Here is a 24,330-nt window from a genome sequence, read left to right as displayed (position 1 = left end):
TGGTTTTTTTTTTTTAAGTCTACAATAATATCATCTACAAAAAGAAGAGAGGGATTCAGTGAGGAAAGGAGGAAAGAAAGGGGGATATCTTCTCCTTGCTAATAATAATACTTTTATTTAGGCTTGATATGGCCTTTTTTTAGCAAGAATTTTCAACAAACTTGGTGATAATGAATATCACAGTTTTTTCCCTTTATTCTAACAGGAATGGGTCTAGAATTTCACTCTTAACTGTGAGGTGGCTCTTGATGTGATATAGATATTAATGATTATCTTAGGATCACCTATCCCTCTATTCTAAGGTTTTTGCTTTTTTAAAAGATGTGTTGTGGCAGGATAGCATTCCTACCTGTCAAAGATGATTACAGAAATAAAAGCAAAATTTTAAACCTCAGGCAGAAAGCACACTATCAACACCATATATTCAGTTTGAGGCTGAAAAAAAAAATCCTTGACTATTTCTTTGTGTTGTGGACAACCTTTCACTTATTTTTTTAACCAGTCCCTTGATTTTCCTTGGGATAATACTCCTCATCCTTTTTACAATATCAACTTTAGTGAAGTTTAATTTATACATAATATATTGTATCTATTTAAATGTATAATTTTATAAAATTTTTAAAAGACTTTATTTATTTTGGGAGGGGGTAAGAGAGGGAGAAACAGAGGGAGGAGAAGCACCAATGTCAGGAGGAAACATCAATCAGTTACCTCCCGTATGTGCCCCGACTGGGACCAAACCTGCAACCCAGGCACGTGCCCTGACTGGGAATTGAACCAGCGACCCTTTGCTTTGTGGGATGATGCCCAACCAACTGAACCACACTGGTATGGGCCACCTTTATACATTTTGACAGATGGACACACTAGTGAAACTGCCACAATCAAGATACTGATAATTTCCATCGCCCCAAAGATGCTTCCTACTTCTGAATTATAGTTCATCCCTCCTTTTGCCCACAGCCACGGGCAACCATGGAACTGCTTTCTTTTTTTATTTTTATTTTGTCATTATGGAATAGTTGGCATCTTCTAGAATTTTACATAAATGGACAGACTGTATGAACTCTTTGTATCTGGATTCTTTTACTTAGTTCTACCCCCACCTCTAGAAAAGTAGGTGTGGCCCCTAAAAGATGAAGAAAATTGATGCTACTGTAAGGAGCCTTCTTCAGAATGAGCCGTGGCACCTCCTGAAAGCCCCAAGGGTAACCTTCCTTCAGAAAATTAGTGACCAGCTCTAAAGCAGTCATCAGAGAGGGTTTGTTAGACCCTTTGAGTTTTGAGGGTTTACAAGTAAAAGTGTTCCTACACCCGGCATTGAGTTCTTAGTCCCTGGAAGGGAAAGAGGAACAGATGTTCTGAATCCATTAGGGCTCAGACTCCAGAAAAATCATGACCTGGATTCTGGAGATGGCCATGTTGTACAAAATCAGAGGACTGTCCTTGGAGCCATGGGCATGAGTGGCACTCGGAGAAACGCCACTCATGTGAGCCAACATTACTAACCACGGAGGCCTATGGCCTTGAAAAGCCACACATAGACCCCACGGTCCTTTGAGAGACAGTTGCATGTGCAGGCTGAAGAAGTGACTGTGGAGAGCTAGTACCTGAAACCTCAGGCAAGGGTACCCTAGGAATTTAAGGACACCATTTGGATGTATTAGTTTCTTATTGCTGCTGTAACAAATTACTACAAATTTAGTGGCTGATAACAATATAAATTTATTATCTTACAGTTCTGGAAGTTAGAAGTCCAAAATGGGTTTTGTTTCACTGAGCTAAAATCAAAGTGAGCAGCGTTCCCTCTGGAAGCTCCAGGGAAGAATCCATTCTTTGCCCTTTTCAGCTTCCAGAGGCTGCTGTTGTTCTTTGGCTCACGACTCACGTCCATCTTCAAAGCCAGCAAACACCAGTCAAATCCTTTTCATGACACCATCCTTCTGATGTGAACTCTTCTGCATCCCTCTTCCCCATTTAAAGATCTTAATGATTATGTTTCTTGGGGTGGAGGGGTCACCCAGATAATCCAAGCTGATCTGATTTCAACTGTAATTAGCAGCCTTAATTCCACCTGCAATCTACATTCCCCTTTTCTGTGAAACAATATATTTGGGTTCTGAGGATTAGGAGTGGACACCCTGGGGGGACGTTATGTTGCCTTCCAAGGGTATACACTGGAAGAACTGACTCCTTAGAGCTACCACTTTTAGAAGACACATGCAGCATCCTGGGCATGCAGGAGGTAGCCATCTGTGGGAATGCGGTGAGCCGGCCAGCAGGGCCGAGTGCCTCGAGAACCTGGGCGTGGTCCTCCTGAGCTCTCAGGGAGATGCCCGCAGGTGGCAGGTGGGAAGTAGGTACGGCAGCATCTTCCTCTGAAGCACCCAGGAGCCACAGAGCCGGGGTCATCTCTTCAGCCCCACAGAGCAGCTCGCAACGAATTTCACAAGCAGCTAGGAGGGCAGCCAGAAGCCAGGCAGTGTGGGCGATCTGATGCCCGTGCTCTTCCCGCTGGGATATGGAAATTGGGCCTTTTTTTTTTTTTTTTTTAATATCAAGAGTGTCTACACCAGTTCATGTGGAAAGGGGGAGATATTAAGGTTGTTTTCTTTTTTTTTTTTTTTTGCCAAGAAGACAAGTACTTGAGGCAGAATTAATGAAAACAAACAAAACACCATGAACAAATGCCAAAAATTTAAATATAGACATGATTAATTCTGCACTTAAGAAAAGAGAAAGAGTAAATGGAAAATCCTTTTAATTCTGAGGATGAATCCATGCACTTAAGATTGTTTCAACATTTTGCGTAAAAGGTAAGGCATTCCTGGAAGTTTATTTGTCATGTTGCTTTTCTAATCCTGTTTTACTTGTTGATGAGTACATAGCTTCAGGTTTGATTGTCTGTGAAGAACATTGGGGAACATAAAATATACAGACTAAGCCTTATACAGATATTTGAGGGGGTCTTTTACTTTTTGGAATGAATATTTGAGCAGTTCTGTGGTCATATAATAATACAGGTTTTTGCCTGCTTCACAGAATGAACGAAGTTCTTTTCTAATTTCTCAAGGTATCAATCAATATCCAGGAAAGAAAAGAGTGTGTTGTGAAGGGAACTGAAATGTGGCCCCCATATGGAGACTCCAAGGAATTGCAGTCACGTGTATTACATACGCCGCCATCTTCATTCCTTGATAAGAAATTCTACAGATAATAATATGAAAAAGGGGTCTCTGCTTGGTGCCAATCTGCAGGGTATGGCATCCCCTCATCACTGCACATACTTACTTCTCTGTCTTGACCACTGTGTCATGGTACCATCTTCAATAGCGCTATAAATCTTAACTACCATAGCCTCACACGAGGATCTGGTCATCTTCTGAGAAGATTACAGCAATTTTTTTATTAGACTATCCACAGGACTGATCCTTGATATCCTTAATGTTTAAAACGACTGCAGTGAGTATTCCTCAGGGCTCTAAGATGGATAACATCCTTTGCCTACCTCTTGTAAAAATTGCTTGAGGTTGCTCTAGTCTCCCTTGGAGGTCTTACCCTGAGATTGCTGTTTAGAATACCCGCATCCCCCAATCTTCTCCCTCCCCTCGCTCCAGTGCTCCACACATTTCTCCCACAGCAGCACTTCCTCATTGCTTATCTCTGTGGACTCCTTCTCTCTTTCCAATGGACTCTAGTTCTTGAGGGAAACAGAGTTCTTAGAAGCTTCTTGAAGGTTGGTTTTAGATCCAGGGCACCTGACCCATTTTGTTAGCCTCTGCTGGAACACCATTGCTCCCACTGTCTGTCTACCTAATTAACTAAATTATCCCAGACACTTTTTTAGTTAAAATTTTAACTCCCCAAGGAAGCTTTCTCTGAACCCAAGACTGGATTGAGGTCCCATGCCATATGATTTCATAGTATTCAGTTTGCAGTATTACATGTGGGTAGGTATGTACTCAATGTCTACATTCCACACTGGAGAGCAAGCCATATAAACCATATGAGGGATAGAGCCGGCTCTGTTTTCTTGCCATTGCAACTGCCGGGCCCAGGTCAGTACCTGGCACAGCATAGGGCCTGAATAAATATATTTTGACCTAATAAAATAAAGGAGTAATGACTAAATAAATGAATGAGTGAATACATTGTTTTCATTTACATAATAACCGAAGTCCAGGCAGCTTTCCCCAGTTTAGCATAATGGGCCTTCGTCTGTCTAGCCACGTTAGGTAGCCTCTCTGTGCCCTTGTCTTCATCTGTAGAATGGAGATAATAAAAATGCCTTATGAGGGTATTTAATTGTATATACATAATTAAATACATATATAGTGTATATATGTCATCAAACACTTAGAAAGGTGCTCAGAATATAAGTACTAGACGGTATATACCGGCACCTTAAAAAACCACCTCTCTGTAATCATGGAATTTTCGTGATTACCACGTTCAGTTGTTGCTATTCTAATGCACTTACCCTGGCTCACATTAATATAAATATTTCATCTAATCTCTTTGTGTATTTTTAGTGTTCATTATCCTGTGTCTCAAAGTTCTGCAGGGCAGACTTATCTATCCACGCAAAGCAGTAGGCACAGTGCCCAGGGCCCACAGTGCTTGCAGAGGCCACAAAAATTTTCAAGTTTCTCCTAAGATCTAAATGGGGAAAAAAGGAAATTTTAGGTTAAAGAAAACGTTTTAATATATAATAGCAATATGATATATTTGCCTTTATACCAACAGAACCGTAAAATATACTTTTTAATGTGTGTGGGGTTTTTTCTGGAAGAGAAAAGGGCCCACGAAGACCACAGTGCCCAGCGGCCCTGAACGTGAGAGTACAGCCTGGCAGTTCCTGCCCTGACGCCCTGCACCAGAGCCGCACTCTTCAGTGACAATAAGTGAGAACAAAGCCATCTGTGTGGCAGTATGTGAATAGTTTATGGTACGGCCAGGCTGCTCCTGAAGAAAGGACTTCCCAGCAGTAGATAATCTTTGCAGGCAGATTCTACCCTCGGGAAAACAAATGCGCTCAGCTAGCACCAGACTGGAGGGAGGACCCCCTCGCCCCCCCAACCCCATCCCATCTTTCTGATCCGCCCACTCCCTCCCACTGGTTCCTCAGCCTCCACTTCTCCTCACCCGCAGGTCTCCTGCCCATGTCACCTGCCCCTCTCCTTCCCCGTGTCCCTCCTCCACTGTCTACCCCCCTCCACTCGGGCTCCTGGCATGCTGAGGAAGTTGGTCTCCTCTCCTTCACCTCCGGGATGGCCTCCTGTGTCTGCCACCCTGCTTTGTCTGTAGCACCTCCTTTCAATCCCCCACTCCACTTGCCCCTTTCTCTCTTCTCGTCACTCCCTATTCTTGCACCTCGTCTGCTTTTCTTTGCACTGTAGTCTCTTTCTGATTCCAATTTCAGACACGCTTTGTTTTTCCTGTCACTTTTTTAAAAAGTTATTATCATCTTTGTGCTTGTGTCCAGTAAGTTCTTTCCTTCTCTCTCTCTTTGTTTTGCTTCCTTGTTCTCCAAGGACCTGGCCCCTTCCCTGCCACCCCTAACCAGGGCTGTGGAAACTTCCCCCTCTGCTGTGACCCACGGAGCCTGGAGCAGGCTGTCGCCCTCAGTCAGGAGGGCCCCTGGAAAGGAGGTCAATGTGTGACCTAGGCCTCCTCTCCCTGAATCAGGCCTTCATGCATGGACACTAATTAGATCATTTGTTTCTTCAGTGAAGACATTGGGAAGGAGTGAAGCAGAAGGCAAATGTGTTGCACATTCAGAAGCCCAGTCTCCTCACATGACCCGGTGGTACCCGCTGCAGTGCAGAGAAAAGGTGGCTCCTTTGTTTTATAGCAAGTCAACCTGCTTGCCTTGGCAGACCTGCATGTTGTCCCTCTCTCTCATACACACACCAGTTGGTTGGTGGCCAAAATTAACTGTTCAGTTTGGACTAAATGTAGACAAATCCTGTGAATTAAACAGCCTCCTTAGCAAATATTTAGGCTCTCCTTTGGGTAAACACACCCGGAGTCTCAGGTTTTGCCTCAGTGGCGAGCGATTCTAGGCAGGGAGGCTTCGGGGTTGCTCTCCAGGCACTAGGGGACTGACACTTCCCTGCTTATGTCCCCAGATGAAGCCAGAAGCTGCTCTAACTCAGGATCTGGTCTGCACTGGGCCCGCCTCCGCTTCCACTGGTTTGCTGGAGCCTCTGAGCAGGGCTGCAGACTCCGCTCAGCACAGAGGCCCAGCTATGGGGGGGGGGGGGGGGGGGGGGCGCACTGAGGTCAGATTTCCTGGTAGGGTCTGAGCTACTTCTGGGTCCTGTGTGTATCATTTAGCCTCAAGGTCACCGGGGAAAGCTCAAAAGCAGCCTCTCCCTTCACCTAACCACATGGCTTCCCCTACTGAAATTTGCCAGTCAGCCTAGGCGGCTTCCTTTGGAGTCCTCAGTGGGATTTCACACAGAAATGCCCATCCCATAGTCTCCCCTGATTCACCTATCACACATAACACTACTCGTCTACACTGAGATGAGGCTTAATAAGTGCTCTGTGTGATTTAATTTTCGTAGCAATCCTCGGGGAAGCTGTACTGTTATTTTTCACATCCAATCGGTACAGAAACCGAGGCCCAGCGGTGCTGAGTGACTCCCAGAGATCACGCAGCCTTGTGGTAGAGGAGGGAGCAGGCATGGGACTCCGATGCCCGGGGACCACATCTGTGCTCTCAGGCTCCGAGTCCTGCTGCTGTCCTGCCTGCCCAGAACACTGTGGCCTCCTCCGTCTCTCCCTCCTCCAGGCCAGTAAAAGGGAGGATTTTATTTCCCCTACTTCATCAGCTTGGTTTATTTGCCATATAAAGAAAGAATGTTTGTTTTGAACGCTGTTCTTCTGCATTTCCAGAAAGAGGCTGTGTGCTGATGTCAGCCAGGAGGCAATGTTTCACTTCTTCCATCGTCCACTTCAGAGGAGTTCTGGTAACTGCTGAGACGGGGCGGGGGTGGGGGGTGGCAGTCGTCCAGCTCCCACACAGAGACACAGAACGTGTCCTAAAGAGCCTCACTCACTCAGATGTCAGCTGTTGACAGCCCTGAGAGGACAGCAGTGGCATGATGACGTCCTCCCGCAGCAACAAAGAGGTTGTCCAGGGCCGGCCTCCTGCCCCTCTTGCCCGGGAGATCAGGAGCAGTGACGGAGGTAAGTACCCCATGAACCTGTTGCTGCTGCCCTGCATGTGGCTGCTGACCTTGATAGCTTCACAGTGAGGAATACCTGTTGCTTCAGGGACCAAGACCTTTCCATTTCTTCATCTGGCATCTTGTGGTGACCTCAGACAAACCGGATGGAATCAGGGCTCCCTGCAGGGTTCCCCACTGAGTCCCAAGGCCCCCCCCAAATGAGCCATGTGCACCTGGGGAAACTGTCATTTCTCAGGAATCTGGATCCTCTATCAAAACCTTTAACACAGAGTGCCTTATGGTGGTGCGGTCGCATTGCTAATAAGCAGTAGCTTTAAGTGCAATGACAGTCGGTTTGTAACATATTATCTGATAAAATGTGAAGTGCAATGTACTGCATGCTGCTCTCTTTGTAAGTGACTATGTTTTAAACATTTCATAGAGTTCATTCTTTTAGTCATTTAACAAGTATATTTGGAGTAGAATCTCTTCTCTCTCTTCATTTCCAAATAAATCTCTTTCCTATTTATTCAAATTCCTGTATCAGTGGTCCCCCATGTGGTATTCAAGAACACTTATGTGTCTCCAAGGGCACTAAGGAAGGTCTTTCATCTATTTTCAGTATTTCCTACAGAAATTTTAAGTTTATTATAAGGTGGTACTTACTGACTAAAAAAAAAAATTGCCTTTAAGTGAAATCATAAATGACCCAAGTGGCACTTATGCAGATCAGGTCTGATTGACTGAAATACACGAAGATGCAAATAATTTATTGAATGATAAATACGTTTGTTTGGGAAATTGAAACTTTCAAAATATAGGGTTTACATGGGCAAATGTTTGATGAGAAGACAGGGCCCCACCGCTGCGGTCACCTAGCTATGTCTGCTATCCCTTTAAGAGGTCACAATCTCATTGTCAGCATGAAATATGTCTTTTCCACTTATTACACAAACCTCTGTTTCAAGGGACTTCAAGGTGCAGTGACTAAGAGGTCCACTTTTTTGTTAAAAATTAACCTGGGGGTTCAGTGGCCACTGAGGTCCTGAAATCACTCTAGGATCAAAGACCAAATAAAAAAATCATCATCCACTTTATCACTAACTGGGGTTATTGCCGTTGGTCATGCATGTTCAGTTGGTTCCCTGATCTCTCTCTTCCAGGAGAGCCTTGCCTTGGGAAGACTGGGGGCCTTTACAGTGTAGCTGTGGTCCAGGGGGGTTGCATCAAATGGATGAATGCCCTTATACCTAGGGTGACAGTGGCAGCTGCTGCTCCCATGTCTTTGCAGAGGTAGCAGAGTGAGGGCAACAGCTACTTAGTGTCACTTCCTTAGTTAGCAAAACTTCCAAAAGATATTAAGAGTTTTATCCATATATGATTTGCAATCCAGGGACTAGCCCTCAATCATTTGCCAGGGTAGGAGAGGGAGAGGAGAATAGGTTCTTTTATTTGTTGGTTTGTTTTTTAAAGGTGTAAATTGTAGCAAAGAGATGGGTTGCTAGGGGAAACAAAGCGACAAACTTAAATTATTTGTTTTCTACTTGGCAGGGGCAACTGGACTTTTAACAACAGACAGCTGACTCAGCGGTCAGCAAGGGGGGCTGTGAGAGGACAGTAACAGATCAACAGATCAACAGATAGCATATAATTAGGCACTTGTCAATATCCCAGTTCTGGTTCAGACTTGTAGACCGGAAGCTTCTGCGTAACTTACCGGCGGAAATCAGCACAGAGAAGCCTTTGGTTCTGCAGGCAGTTTCCAAGTCCAAGGAGCAGAGAGGCGTGCACTGTAAGCAGCTTCAGAGTTCAAATGCAAAAATCCCAATGCTGGGCTATAAATTATATTCAGGTTTCTGCAACCCCTCATCTCCTTCGTTCTTTTATAGCACTTCATAATTAGAACCCCAGTCCTAACTCATTGAAAGGCTTCAACCAACACGCTTTGAGTGCTGCCAGGAGCCAGGCTCTGCTTTCAAGGCAGGGACTACGGGATTGAAGGTCGTTATCCCTGCCCTCTGCAAGCTCACAGCCTAATGAGAAGTGAGATCTGGATCCTCCATACCACAGCACGATCTTGGGAATCCTATTTTAGAGGTGGGAATAAGATGTTTTTAGGAACACACAGCAGGGAGTAAACGTGGGGAGGGAAGGCAGTGACTTAAAGCTGGGAGGAGGTGACATTTGAACTGGCCCATCGAAGGATGAGAGATGTTTTGCAGGAGCAGAAGGATGAGAGCTGTTTTCAGTCTTGAAAGCATAAGAGGAGGAGACCTGAGTTTTGGTGACGCCCCTTGATGAACAATTCCAAGTTCTGGCTTCTTTTCCCACGGCTGCAGACTGCTTAAACATTCACCCCACTGACTTCACCCATCTTAGATCACCTCGCTTTCTAGAGCAGCCGTTCTCAGCAACATCAGCAAGTAGAACTCGGTCTGAAATGCACATTACGGGGCCCAGACTGAATTAGAAACTCTCGGAGTTTCCCCGGACACAGACTCAGGCACCCAGAAGCTGAGAACGAGCTGGGTTGTTTGCGGTGCCAGTCTTTGCCCCCTTTCCCAAACGGATAGACTGACCAGGAGTCTTCGCTAAGCAGCCGAAGTGCGGGCGTTGGAGTGAAACGCCTTAGTTACGCAGGTGAGCGACGCAGCCCCTCTGGGCCCGGACAGCGGCCGCCACCATGCGAGCCTGGATGGTGCCTTTCTCCTTGACAGTTTGGTCAGGTGACAGAGGCGGAGCGTTCTTGGCCGGGGACGCGGAAGGACGCCAGCGTGCGCGCGGGACGAGGCGGCTGCAGAGACATGCTGGCCCCGGAGCCGGCCGGGCTCGCGCTCCTGCTGGTCCCGCTGCTCGCAGCGCTGCTGCCGCTGCTGTCCGCGCAGTGTCCCGCCCGCGGTGCCGCGCGCTTCGACCCCACCTGGGAGTCCCTGGACGCCCGACAGCTGCCCGCTTGGTTCGACCAGGCCAAGTTCGGCATCTTCATCCACTGGGGCGTGTTCTCCGTGCCCAGTTTCGGGAGCGAATGGTTTTGGTGAGTGCGTATCCTCTGACCCTCTTTTTGTCCCCGGGCCTCCGGCCAGGGCCCAGCCACCGCTGGCGATTTCGCCTCCCAGTGGTTTATCCGCGTTTAGAATTTCCTGCCGTTAAATGCATAATTGTGTGAGCTTTCTTCCCGGAAGAACGTTGCCTTTTACCTCCCCGTGACTGTAGTTGTCAGTTAAGGGGGCTCTGGCTTCTCAGCTTCTGGATAGTTGCACTTACCAACGTATATTGATCACACTATAGTATAACCATCAAACGACTAAACTAGCAGATATTAATCGACTTATGTAGGGTCAAATGATAAGCATTGAAGCTTGGGCCTAAACTGTCTGTCCCTGGACACTCCGATGTCCCATCTGCTACCTGCCCATTTTCAGTCGTTCTACCATGAGGTATGGTTAAAAGGTAAATTCATGGATTTGGGGAACGTCTGTTCATTTGGGCATGTACTGGCTCTTCAATGTTAAAATGTTACCATGTACCCCTAGGAATTTTTTTAAAAAGGTTCTAGAATGTTACCCTAATTAAAAAGGAAACCTTAATTATTAATAGTCTACTGTATGAAAGGTGTTGCACAAAAAATTGCTCTTTCTATTTTTACCTTGAGACCTATGTAAAAATGTGCATGTAATCTCCTACAACTTTGAAGTGTTTCACATGCCTTTCCTGATTGCTTCAGGTCTTAATTTCTTCAAGATAGAAATGGAATCAAATATATATTCCTAATTAAAATAAAAATGAACGATGAGTATTTAACTCTACTTTATACTATCCATATTATATAGTGTACATCGAGTTTAATATATACTTTATGTAGTATATAGAATAAACTCTATATTGTATTCACATTGCATAGCATACATTGTACCATTTTCTACAGAGATTTACTTTCTGCAACCAGTGACTTTTCTTAGTAACGTAGGCCAGTTGTGTAACCTTTGGAGTACTAGTCATTTACTCTTTTGAAATGAACTTGTAAAACAAGGGCTTCTTCCTTCCCATACCACACATTATCAAACATATTTACTTCAGGATGCTGTAAATCTTTATTTGCAAGTTTTGTGCTGTGAGGCATTTGGCAGTTATTTCTGAAAGGTTTCCGATTAGCTAGGCACATAAGTGAACAGGTTTTCTTCCTCTTTTACTGAATAGAATACTTTATATTTTAAGTTATTTTGTTCAGCCATGAAGATTAAGTAAATATACATTTGGTGCTGGAAGAGGATTGATGTTTGTTCACTGAGACTAGTGCTTTGCCACAAACAGCTGGTTTTGAGTTATTCTATTCTTCGCAATAGTAAACTTATTTTCTACAAATGAACACAGGGTTGTTTGTTGTGACCTAGAACAACAGAGATACTTCTCAAACAAACCAACAAAAAGTAGAGTATATTTCTGATGGCGTGGAAGGACTTTAACCCTGTAGTGTAGTATCATGGTTTCCCTTTGTGTCTTTTCTAAACCCCATCCCGGTTTGACTCATGGGCAGTCAACAGCAGCGATGAGTTTATTTTGCTGTCCTTAATGGCAATTCAAAACTAAATAGAAGTGATAGATTTTTCAAGTGCCTCTTTTCCTGTCTATTAGTATGAAATTTGAGAAGTGACTCTAGACAATATAGAGAATGCAGGTTCGAATTAGACTGTGCAAGGAAAAGAAAATAGGAGAAATCCCTAATTCTTGTTCAAGTTTCTGACTGTCCCATTTTCTCTATTGCAGTTCCATTTAAAAGGTAAATATGTGTCATGGATCAATTAGGATACTTTCCCTTCAAGGTATAGAAAATCCCAGTAAAATGTATAATAATTGGGGCTTGTTATCATACATAAGGAGAATTAGAAGTGGTTGGCTCACTGATGAAATCAAAGATGTAGGCTCTTTCTGTCATACTCAGCCTGTTGACTTGTTCCTTCATGGTCACATGATGGTGGCCAGCCGTAACTTCACACAACCTTGTCCAAAGGAATCTCCCAAGTTGGCTTCCTCTTAAATTCCATTGATTGGCTTGGGTCACGTGTCCATGTCCAAGCTGCAGTGGAAGCTGGGAAATTATGTATCTGACTTTTAAGCAGGCAAACACTAGTGCCTGTGATATAGGATGTCTTCAATGATGTCTCTTCAGCTGGAAGAACCTCCTGATCATCTTTGGGGATGTAGTGTCGGGTATGGATTTGCTCATCCTACAGAAATATTCTTATGAAAGGAGTGGTGGTGGAAAAAGGAGAAGATGGGTCAGAGACGGGGCTTGAGACTTTTTCATGAGGGTACTTACTGCTGTGTTTATCTAAAATGTATAATTATGTTTTGATACTGTTTTCCTCATGAAGCCTTGCTTTAGGAAGGTTAGGCCCCATTGCTCAGGATAAATGCATTTAACAAGTAATCCTTGAAGGTTGAGTCGGTATTTTAAAATAACAGCATCTTCTTAATTTTGCTGTTTTCTGCTAGTGAATGTAATAGATCCATGTTATGTTTTAGGAACTTAGTTTTCCCTCTAAGTCTTCCTCACTTATGATACAAAGATACACACTACTTGTTATGATTTAAACTTGGGGAATTAATAGCAAATGTGTGGCTGTGTTGTCTAGAATGTTCTAGTTTATGAGTTGAGCGGCTCTCACAGAGCGGCAGATGGAAGATGAGGGGAAATTTGGTTTACATAAGCTTTCTTTAAAGAAAAGTCAAACCGTCGGGAAAGTGAGAAAGAGAACGTGGGTAGTATTTGAGCAAGGGGAACTAGGGAAGAGAGCTGGCATGATTATTTTAAATGTTTATATGTTTCATGTGCTGTTTCTGTTCCTCCCCTTAGGTGGTATTGGCAAAAGGAAAAGATACAAAAGTTTGTGGACTTTATGAAAAATAATTACCCTCCTGATTTCAAATATGAAGATTTTGGACCACTATTTACAGCAAAGTTTTTTAACGTGAACCAATGGGCAGATATTTTTCAGGCTTCTGGTGCCAAATATGTTATCTTAACTGCCAAACATCATGAAGGTAAGTGAGTGCAACATTTGCAAACATGGACGATGGTTATGAAATGTAAAGGAGTTCTTTTGGGAGAGGAAACTAAAGCAAGGTCATCCACATGGAACCAGAGTTTTCTCTTGGTAGCAACCATAAGTGGCTACTGACATTTGCTTATAATTTAAGGGATCACATGTTCCACCCAATGAAGAGTCATTAGGTATGCAGAAAGGCCATACCCTCCACATAACAGAAAAATTAAAAATGGTCACATTTTGTTATATGCATGTTTAACAATATTTCCAAAATTTGATTAAAGCTATTTGAAGTGGGATGTGGCGGGGGGGGGGGGGGGAAGGTCAGAGTTTATAATTGCAGTTACACTCTTTCCTTTCATTCCATCTCCATAGTGCATGCTGGGAAGGCACCATGGGGCTTATGCTGCTGCAGTCTTGTGTCATTACTGACACACATGGCTGTGCCTTTGGCCAACTGTTACATGGCCAAATGGTAGACAATTTGCTAATGATGAAACTGACACAGATTACCTGAAAGGAAGAGGATTATGGAACCATAACGGTGCCCAGAAATATCAGAGAGGGTAGAAGAGTAGCTAAAAGGAAACACAGTGGTTGTATTAGTCAGGGTTCTCCAGAGAAACAGCACTGATAGGAAGTATAATAGATATAAAAAGATTTATTATATGAAATCGACTCACACAATTATGGAGGCTGAGTGGTCCAGACTATAGTTCACGTCTGTCAGAAGGCCTGAGAACCAAGAGAATTAATGATGTAGGTTCTAGTCCAAGTCTGGGTCCAAAGGTGAAGAAGACCAATGTCTCAGCTCGAAGGCATGCAGAAAGAATTTTTGCTAACTCAGTCTTTTATCCTACTTAGGCCTTCAGCAGATTGGATGAGGCCTACCACATTAGGGAGGGCAATCTGCTTTATGCGGTCTGCTAATTTAAATGATAACCTCATGTAGAAATACCTTCAGACATACCAAGAATAATGTTTAGCCAAATATCTGGGTACCCTATGGCCCAGTGAAGTTGACCATCACTGTGGTCCTACATTGATAGAATCGTTTCCACCCATCACTATTCACGTGTTCATAAGATCAAGAAACCATTGATAAGTTATTTTCCTAACCTTGTGTTAATTCATTTGACAGTTTCCTCTGCAAGCCCATCTTTGTCTTGGTATAAGAAATTTTGCCTCATTGCTTTCTTCAGGGGTGGGGAGGGACGTAGGAGGGAAGAACCAAAACCATGAATTTGGCCACTATTTAGTGGCTTAGTGATTTTTTTTTTTTTTTTTTTTGTATAGATGTTTCTCCTACTTAGATGAATATTTATGAAGTGTATTTGTTTGTGAACATGTTGATTTCCTTCCCTAGGAACTTCTCCAAGCTGTATGGCACAAAGTATGACATAGTGAGCTTATTAAAAAGACAGACAAAACAACTCTTAATCATGTTGTGAGGACAGAAGATGAAGCTCACATTTAAAAACTTTCTAGGGCCCATGTTGTCAGATGTTTTCATTGCTTAAGGCAAAGACCCTGCTGAGCTTGGTCAGGCAGAAAGACCACTGTGTGCGCTTATGGTGAGGGTGATACTGACTGAAGACCCACATAGTGTTAGCATTGCCTGAGTTAGGGCCTGTCAAGTTGAAACATTTTGAATAAGACATTTTAAATATCCGCACTGCTTTGAAGCTTACCACAAACATCTTTGAAGCTCTTTATAAAGTGTCTTAAAAATGAATCTAAAGAGTGTGTCCATCTTAGATTTGTCCTGATTTACAAGAGTTAATTGTTTCACCAAAAGCACCTCATGTATATATCTATTCTCAGAGATTCTCGTAGATTTTGGTGGGATAATAACAACGTACCTATGTTCCTAGGCACTAACTAAAAATGTTGAGACATTCGTATGATTTCTTAAGTACATCAGTTTATATAATGCTTCTAATATTTCTAGATAGAACAACCAGCAATCTAAATGCAAATTCCTTTTAAAATATGAATTATTTCAAAGTAGTAGCTTAATGGTAGACATTATTTTTCTTACCCATTTGGTAGGTAGGTAACTCACTTTGGTAATTTAAGGACCAACATATAAGCTTATGCCTTTAGAGTAGGGTGGGGTTACAAACGGTGAGTGTAGTATTTGAAAATACAGAATTACTGAGGACTGGGGTCTTTCTTACACCACTGTACCCCCTGGTTAAATGACTAATGGGGCTCAAGGAGAGGTACTGCTACACGTGGATCACCAGTGTTCTAGGAACCTACTATACTCAAATAAACAATCCTAAAGCCAGGGAATATACTTTAATCTTTCTGTGATCTCCTCATGTTGATCTCACGTTAGGTCCAGTGCTGGCAGTTGGCTGGGACGTAACAAAGAAGTCTGCAGACACGATGCTATTCCCCAGGAAGTCTATATTCCCGGAGGGAAAATACAGAAGATAGATCAGACTATACAGACCTTGTGGGTCCCCTGAGAATTACTTCTAAAAACCTCGGTTTACCTTGTTTAAATTCTCACTTTTTTTCTTGTATAAAAGCAGGATATATCCTATGGGAAGAAAATTGCCATAAGAGTTGCTTGTAGAGGCAGTTATTTATATATCCCACGTATGATCAAATTTGTTTTGGCATCTGTATAGGTAGAGACTGACCTACAATGACATGGACATACTTACACAGCTTTTTAACACAATTGTGCAGGCTTCACCTTGTGGGGCTCCAAGTACTCGTGGAACTGGAACGCTGTAGATGAGGGTCCAAAGCGGGACATCATCAAGGAACTTGAGGTAGCCATTAGGCACAGGACTGACCTGCGCTTCGGACTGTACTATTCCCTTTTTGAGTGGTTTCATCCGCTCTTCCTTGATGATGAATCCAGCTCATTCCAGAAGCGACAATTTCCAGTTTCTAAGACGCTACCTGAGCTCCAGGAGTTGGTGAACAAGTACCAGCCGGAGGTCCTTTGGGCAGATGGCGACGGAGGGGCACCAGATGGCTACTGGAACAGCACAGGTTTCTTAGCTTGGCTGTACAATGACAGGCATGTATGCTGTAGTGACCTTAAACATGCCCAATACGTGTATAACATTTCATTCCCTTGCTTCTTGAAACTATTTCCTTTAAGGCTCATGTGTGGTATAGGGGAGGAGATCATTTTAAATAATATACATTAGATATATCAATACTTACTCAAAATAGTCAAGAGTTACAAAATCAGGAGTCAAATGCAACTCAAAAGTCTGATTTTGAAGTCAGACTGCAAGTCACAGACTGCAGAATTTTGAAGACATTAATTTTGTGGGTCCCCAGTTTCGTCTCCTTTTCTGGGACAACTCTATTCATGACTGGCTCTGATTAGGTGCTTTTCAGTTCCTCTCATTGCTGCTGCTTTTTATCCTCTTACCCTTTGATACCCTTTGCTGCCCAGTCCATGTCCCCTTTGTCTGTCTCCTTTTTCCGTCATCATTCTCAAGTGTCCCTGTTCTTTCCCATTGCTTTCTAGCATGGCCCAGCCTGCCCCATTAGAACAGGGAGTTCTGACTGGGCTCCTCCATTAGGCTTAAACTCTGTGGAACAAATTTATATCTGTAACTACAGTAGAAGGTCCTTGGTATTGTGTTATAAAGTCAGGAAGTGTTCTGCTGTGTTTCCCGAACCCATAAAGGACGCATGTACAAATACGCTGGACAGCTGTCTTGATATTTGAAATGGCTGTTTGTTCATGTACTCTCTCCAAGGGGAAAAACTGGGAGCCATCCACTTCAATCTGTGAATCAAAACCGTCCCCTCTAAGTAGAGAAGTGCTGGTGGTACCACCTGCTATGATCAATAATATTGTAGAGATCTTTCATACTACAGTGAATTTCATGACGGCAACAGTTGACTTTCCTGAAATTTTGCAATACTAGGCCCAATGGTAAGAGAAAGAGGCTAGCATGTACGTATGAGATTATTCAGTCATAGGGGAGAAGAACGTCTTAATTGTAACTTCACTGTTGGGGGGAAGCTTGCAATAATAGTGTAACTATAAGTGCTGTATGTGCTGGCACTGAGCTAGGTGTCTTAGATGTTACTTCTGTTCCAATAATAGCTGAGGAAATTGTTTGCTCAGAGGAATTAGGTGACATGCTCTAGGATAGGGAGTTTAAAATGTGACAGACAGGACTGTAATCAGCCCAGGTCTATGTGACTTCAAAACCATGGGCTTTGCATTATGTTACACTACCATGAATTTTCAGGAGTATGTTTCAGTCAGATCCCTTTTCAGTGATATTTTCCTTTTGTATTATTTTTTTTTACTTCTTGTTTATAAAAAGTATACTTTTCATTTCAGCCCAGTGCGGGACACAGTGGTCACCAACGACCGTTGGGGAGCTGGAAGCATCTGTAAACATGGTGGCTACTACACCTGTCGTGATCGTTATAACCCAGGACATCTCCTGCCACACAAGTGGGAAAACTGCATGACAATAGACAAGTTTTCCTGGGGTTATAGGAGGAATGCTGGAATCTGTGACTATCTCACAATTGAAGAATTGGTGAAGGTACAGGAAAATGCCTTGTAACAATATGGTAATATTCTTAATAGGGTGTGTGTGTGAGAATCACTTTTTGTTATTTGTGTAGCTCAGGGGCCTGTAAGCACAGGACACTGTTCTGTCTTCTACATTTGTTCTCCTAGATAGCGACCATATATGCATGTGTGAGTCCATAAAATATGATATAGTAATACATTCATGACAGAATTCTTTTATCACTCTAAGAACTATATTCATTCTTTTATTTTTTATTTATTTTCTTTAGCAACTTGTAGAAACAGTTTCGTGTGGAGGAAATCTTTTGATGAATATTGGACCCACACAAGATGGCACCATTTCTCCAATTTTTGAGGAGCGATTAAGGCAAATGGGGACCTGGCTAAAAGTCAATGGAGAAGCTGTTTATGAAACCAGCCCTTGGAGATCCCAGAATGACACTGTCACCCCAGATGTGTGGTAAGTTATTCTTTTACCAAGTACTATTTGATAGAGAAAGGCACTTAAGTTTTCTCAGAGATATACAGAGAACAGTAGGATAAAAAAGGGAATTGAATGAATGCCTGTTTATACAAAACACTTTCCAAACTTTATTTACAGTAGTCCCTCTCTGTATCGTGGTTCACTTAATGCGGCCTCTCTGTATCGAAGGATTTTTAAAAAATATTATATTTATTTATCGCGGATGTTTCGCCATATCACAGTATTTTGCGGTACTGTATACATATGTTGTTAAAGTTACGTAGGTTTAAGAGTGTAGAATAAATGTAAGGTTACTACTTCGTGAGGGGGTCTAGAACGAATACCCGTGACAAGTGAGGGAATACTATACTTTCTACATTGCCTTAGTTTAGTCTAATCTTGTGATCTATACTTGATCAAGCTACATTCACTTTGGTAGCAACACAGGGTGAATTTTTAGAGCTTCACTCACACTGCTCTTATGTGTAGATAAGACCCTATTTCAGAAACCATTATATAAGCAGAGTCTGATTGGGGTACTTATTGGCCAACAGAACCTTCCAAAACTCAGACAGAAGCCTAAGCCAAGGCTTTTTAAAGAAAAATACAGTAAAGAGAAAAATTAGCAAGTTAAGATAATTCATGTTAAAGAGAAAGAAGGAGAAGACATTAGCATATTTTTGAACACTTACTATTTAGCAAATTGAGCTTAAATCATCTCTAGACACCTCCTAATGGACAAATTTTAGGGGGAAGTAGTCAACTCCTACACAAACTATAACTCATTTAGAAAAGCCAAAAACCCTGAGTGGTTAATCTAAAAGAGAGACTTCTGTTTAGTCCGTTAAGTTGTCTAACTTTTGCAGATGTTGTATCACATCAAATTACTAAGCAAGAGGTGCTTGCTGAAGGGCAGAAGAAAACATTAAAAATCAGCTCCAATAACAGCATTATTTTAGTTGATTAAAAAATTGTAACCTGTTCATAGTATTCAAGTAAACCTAAACCGAAAGTTTCTTTAAAATGAATGATCTTAACTTGCTTATTTTTCTCTTTACTGTGTTTTTCTTAAAAAGCCTTAGCTTAGGCTCCTGTGTGAGTTTTGGAAGGTTCTGTGGGCCAATAAGTACCCCAATCAAACTCTGCATACATAATGGTTTCCGATGTAGGGTCTTATATGTACATACATAAGAGTAGTGTGAGCGAAGGTCTAAAACTTCACCTTGTGTTGCTACCGAAGTGAAGATAGCTTGATCAAGTATTGATCACAAGATTAGACTAAATGTTCTTTGATTTCACTTGACTTATGACAAAAAAGAATTGTCGGCTCATCGGAGAAAGTAAACTAAGGCAATGTAGACAGAAGCTACAGGTTGTAGAATTTCAGAAGCCATAATGAAAATTTAGTTCCAAGCCTGCATTTCACAGAGGCTCGTTGCAATTTGGTTTTGGAATTTTTTTCTGGGCTTATATTTGACTCTGAAGGTCTCTCATCTGGGACTTCACAATCATTAACTGTTACTCCATTAAATTTTCTTTAAATACGTGAAGATAAAAGCCAAGATATTCAACAAGGCCTATAAAAGCCCTTGTGCCTGCTCCCTACCAACCTCACCGACCTCAGGGGGGCCTGCTTTCCCCTCTTCACTTTGAGAGCTCTTTTACTCTTGGTTTCTTTTTCTTCTCTCTCTCTCTCTTTTTTAATAAAGATTTTTTAAATTTATTTTTTGAGAGAAGGGAAGAAAGAGAGAAAGAGGGAAAAAACATTTACATGTGAGAGAGACATCGATTGGTTGCCTCTCACATGCCCCTAACTGGGGACCTGGCCTGCAACACAGGCATGTGTCCTGACTGGGAATTGAACTGGTGACCTTTCAGTTCGCAGGCCACTGCTCAATCCACTAGGCCACACCAGCCAGGGCTTGCTCTTGGTTTCTTCGTTTATGCTTCCCCTCCTTGCAGCAGTCAACTATAGTGTCGATGTAGGGAATGTCCAAACCTATAGAGAATTCTAATGAGTTTCTTCAGCCAAAACTGTTGACAACTGCTGGGAAGCAAGATCTCAAGTGCTCCGGAGAAGGACAGTTTTGCAGTTTCTTTTATGCACTTGGAATTAAGGAGAGAATGCAAGGAAGGTGGGAGAAAGCAAAGGGGATTGGATTACAGGATAGTTAACAAGATTATGTGCTCTCTTGCGGGTGCTTATGCAGATTTCTAAGACGTGTTAACTAGATGTTAAATAGATGCACAGAAACTACAGACAGGGCTTGCTTACAGCAGAGGAAAACTTTTTACTAAAAAAGGTTATATGCTTTGGGTTTGGCTACCCACCACAATGTGCCCACATTTTGGATCAGATCAGCCTGTGAGGTTACTTTCTGCAGAGCCCCTTTTTTGTCCAAAATAGACTCCCAGGTCCATCGTTAAAATCCTTTGAGATTTTAGCCCTGGTTTGCCATCACTGTCCCCAGAACTACCCTTCACCTATGGAATCTGACACCATCTCTGGGTAGTGTCAGAATTGAGTTGAATTGTAGGACTCCCAGATGGTGTCTGAGAATCAGTTTGCGGTATGGGCAACCCTCTCCCTCCAACTGGAATTGGGATCAGTATCCCTTTGGGTGCTTTTTACACTCCCATGGAGCTATTTTTCTTTACCTTTGTTAATGAAAACATTGATAAATATTTACCAAATGGAAGTACCTCTGCAAATAATTCCAGACTTGACCCATAAATAATGAGGAATATTACTATGCTATTTTCCCTTTTTAACCAGGTACACATTCAAACCTAAAGAAAAATTGGTCTATGCCATGTTTCTCAAATGGCCCACATCTGGAAAGCTGTTTCTTGGCCAACCCAAAGCTACTCTAGGGTCAACAGAGGTAAGAGGGAATTTTATCTTTATTGTTCCTTTAAATGACTAGACTATCCTGATGAAAACATAACTTTTAACTTCAAGGAGAGCCTGTATGTGTTCCCCTCATTGCCCATACAAGTAATTTTAAAATGAGCTTCATCAGTGGGGATGTTTGGCCTGAACCTTTGAAATTTTTCTTTCATTTCCCAGAAAACTAAACTTATAAAACATCATCTCCATGCATATCAATGTAAAACATTCCTCTTCATAGTCATTCTATGTTGTTCAAGTTTACTGTATGCATCCAAAATGATTTTTTTTTCATAAAACTGGAATTCAGATCTTTCCCCTGACTTCCCACCCCAGAACACATCTGAATAAAAGTAAGATGTCCTGGCCTTACTATTTTAAGTTCATAAAATACTTTGGAGAAAGTTAATGGTTAATCTAAAAGTTATAACCACTAGGTCTGGTATTGGAGTACTTTTTGATAAATTTTATAGCTTATTTTAAAGAAATTGACAATTTCCTTGGGGATAATATGCTTCTTCTTGCATTATCTTTTCATATTTCATTTCTAATGTGTATGATTGATCAGGAAGGAAAGAATATAGAGTTCATATCTGATGTTTAATTATAGCTTAGTGGCCTGGGTATGACATGATTTGTTTATTTTAGCAATGTTCTCTTTGGCCCGCATTAATACTGCTACTTAAAAGTTAATAGGTTTTGTTTTTATATTGCTCTACATGATAAGCAAAGTTTTATGTGTCAAAATAACCAGATATGTAGATTATTTTAATTCACTTAGTATAAGGCTAAGGATATAAAACAATTACAGTAATAGGTCACAGTTAAGTATTGTTGATTAGTGGAGGTCATTGACAATTCTGGGGAGGAAGCCTGGCTGGACAAGGGAGAGGAACCATCCTCCAAACATTCTGTGTAAGAACTTAATTCGGGCAGATTGGTTCCAGAATCATCTTCCCTGATTCTCTCTTCTGCATTTTCCCTACTTTGACACTTTATTCAACTTTTACATTTCTTCTTCCCCAACTTCTTCACATTTTTATTTGAGAATAATATAGGAGCAAGATGGACGTACTGTTTGTGATCAAGGGTTAAACAGCTTGTGAACTACTAATTAAAAGTAAAAACTAAATCTTCTCTCTACGATGCTTTTAAAAAACATCAGCCACCTCTTCTCAATAAAGTGGGTGGGTCAGAGATACATTTGGAGACATTTGTGTATGTGTTTTATTTTCAGGTTAAACTACTGGGACATGGACAGCCACTTCAGTGGACCTCTTTGGAGAAAAATGGCATTATGGTGGAACTGCCACATCTAACCTTTCATCAGATGCCCTGTAAATGGGGCTGGACTCTAGCACTAACTAATGTGACCTAACGTGCAGCAGAGTGGTGCATGTTGCAGTTACATCTAAGATTAGAAAATGTCAGCCTTCTATAAACTATAGCACATGGAAAAAGCAAATGTGAAATGGGTCAAGAAAAGTCAGGTAATTATTTAGGCAGTATAGCCATTTACCTCTTACTACCTAAATGTTTTCCTAAATTAGCCATGTAACTGTGTTAACTCTCTAGGACACTTTGTGTTTAGAACAGGCCTCACCAAGATATGCCACTTTGGCATGTGCATTATTTCGAGCTAAAGGCCATCAAGATGCTGCGGGCTCATGAGAAACTTTGACCTCTCCCTTAAAGAAGTTCAGTTTGGGGCCCTGCCCATAATAAGTTATCACCAGAAATAACTTTTTCTCACCATTTTAATGTTTCCAGAAAACTGACAGATCTATAAAGTAAACATGAAGAATATCTTAAACTATTTGACATTTAATTTTGTTACAATGAATATAGAAATTAATATTAAAAACAAAGGAAAAAATCCACCAAATTCCAGTTAATAATCTTCACTATCTCCACTTAATTCTGCAATCATAAACCTTAACACATGTTCTCTCATTTCATTAAAGACATTTTGATATAGACATATCATTGCCATACATATCTCGGAAAGAAAGAACTTTTTATGACCTATCTGTAGGGCAGGGCAAACTGAATTCCTGAACATCTCATTTACTTTTCATCCTGCAAAACCTTCTTCCCTTCTGAAGCCCCCAGGCACCTTACTTTACCTCAGCCTTAGCTCAGAACATCATATAGGCCTCATTTTAACTCCCTGTCTCTGAACCTCTCATGTATAGAGTTCCCATACATACACATGTCATTAAATGTGATTATCTTCTATCTGTCTCGTGTCAATTTGATTAGCCCCGCTGGAAGAACCTAGAAGGGTAGAGGAAATTTCCCTCTCCCCCATATTTGCCATTGAAGTCTCTTCATATTGAATTGAACTCCATGTGTGATTCTGAGGTGGAGATTTTGTTTTAGAATAGCTAGGAATTACTGGTGTTAAGGACTGAATTGTGTCTGCTGCCAAATGTGGGAGCCTTAATCCCCAGTGTGACTGTATTTGGAGATATGGCACTGAAGGAGGTAATTAAGGTTAAATGAAATTATAGGGGTAGGGGCCTTTCCCCTTATAAGAGGAAGAGATACCACGGATGCACAAGCAGAGACTGAAGGCCATGCAAGGACACAGAGAAGGCGGGCCGTCAGCAGGCCAAGGGGAGAGGCCTCAAGAGAAACCGAGCCTGACGACACCTAGAACTTCCAGCTTCCAGAACTGTGAGAAAATAAATTACGGTTGTTTAAGCTACCCAGTCGGAGGTATTTTGTTATGGCAACCCTAGCAGACTAATATAGTGGTAGGTATGTAATAAATTTGACCTAATATATATTTTCAATGCTTACAGTAATTGTGTTTTTATTTTAAGAAATTGTCTCCCCCCCCCTCCTGGTAATAAAACTAATAAATATTCACTGTAGATATTTTAAAACATGCAGAGATGCTCAAAGGTAAAATCACTATTCAGATGACCATTGCTAACATTTTAGTATATATTCTTCCAGGTTTTTTTCAGGGGTGTGCAAGGGGTGTGGAATTGGAGGTGTGGGTCCATTTTTGTAGGTGTGATAATTTGAGGTCCCAATTTAAATTAAATTTCAGCACTGGTTGGGTAGCTCAGTTGGTTAGAGCATCATCCCAATAAGCTAAGGTTGCGGGTTTGATCCCTGGTTAGGGCACATACAAGAATCAACCAATGAATGAATAAATAAGTAGAACAACAAATCAAATGTTTCTCTCTCTAAAAAAATCAATA

At 41.8% G+C, this 24,330-nt stretch overlaps 1 protein-coding gene across 1 annotated transcript; it reads left to right on the top strand.

The window, feature by feature from the left end:
* Window positions 1–9,592: 9,592 nt before the first annotated feature.
* FUCA2 (alpha-L-fucosidase 2) lies at window positions 9,593–23,355 on the top strand. The gene is made up of 7 exons (XM_090279929.1): window positions 9,593–10,212; window positions 13,033–13,220; window positions 15,929–16,268; window positions 17,562–17,772; window positions 18,032–18,222; window positions 21,002–21,110; window positions 22,353–23,355. Exons 1-7 carry the CDS (start codon window positions 9,983–9,985, stop codon window positions 22,491–22,493), a joined length of 1,410 nt encoding a protein of 469 aa, XP_090136055.1. The 5' UTR covers window positions 9,593–9,982; the 3' UTR covers window positions 22,494–23,355.
* The last annotated feature ends 975 nt before the right edge of the window (window positions 23,356–24,330 follow it).

This window comes from Furipterus horrens, unplaced genomic scaffold (assembly GCF_987537825.1).
Source record: "Furipterus horrens unplaced genomic scaffold, mFurHor1.1.pri manual_scaffold_6, whole genome shotgun sequence".
NCBI classification, from domain to species: Eukaryota; Metazoa; Chordata; class Mammalia; order Chiroptera; family Furipteridae; genus Furipterus; species Furipterus horrens.
Note: the sequence above shows the minus strand (reverse complement) of the source record. Positions and strands in the feature narration are given on the sequence as shown.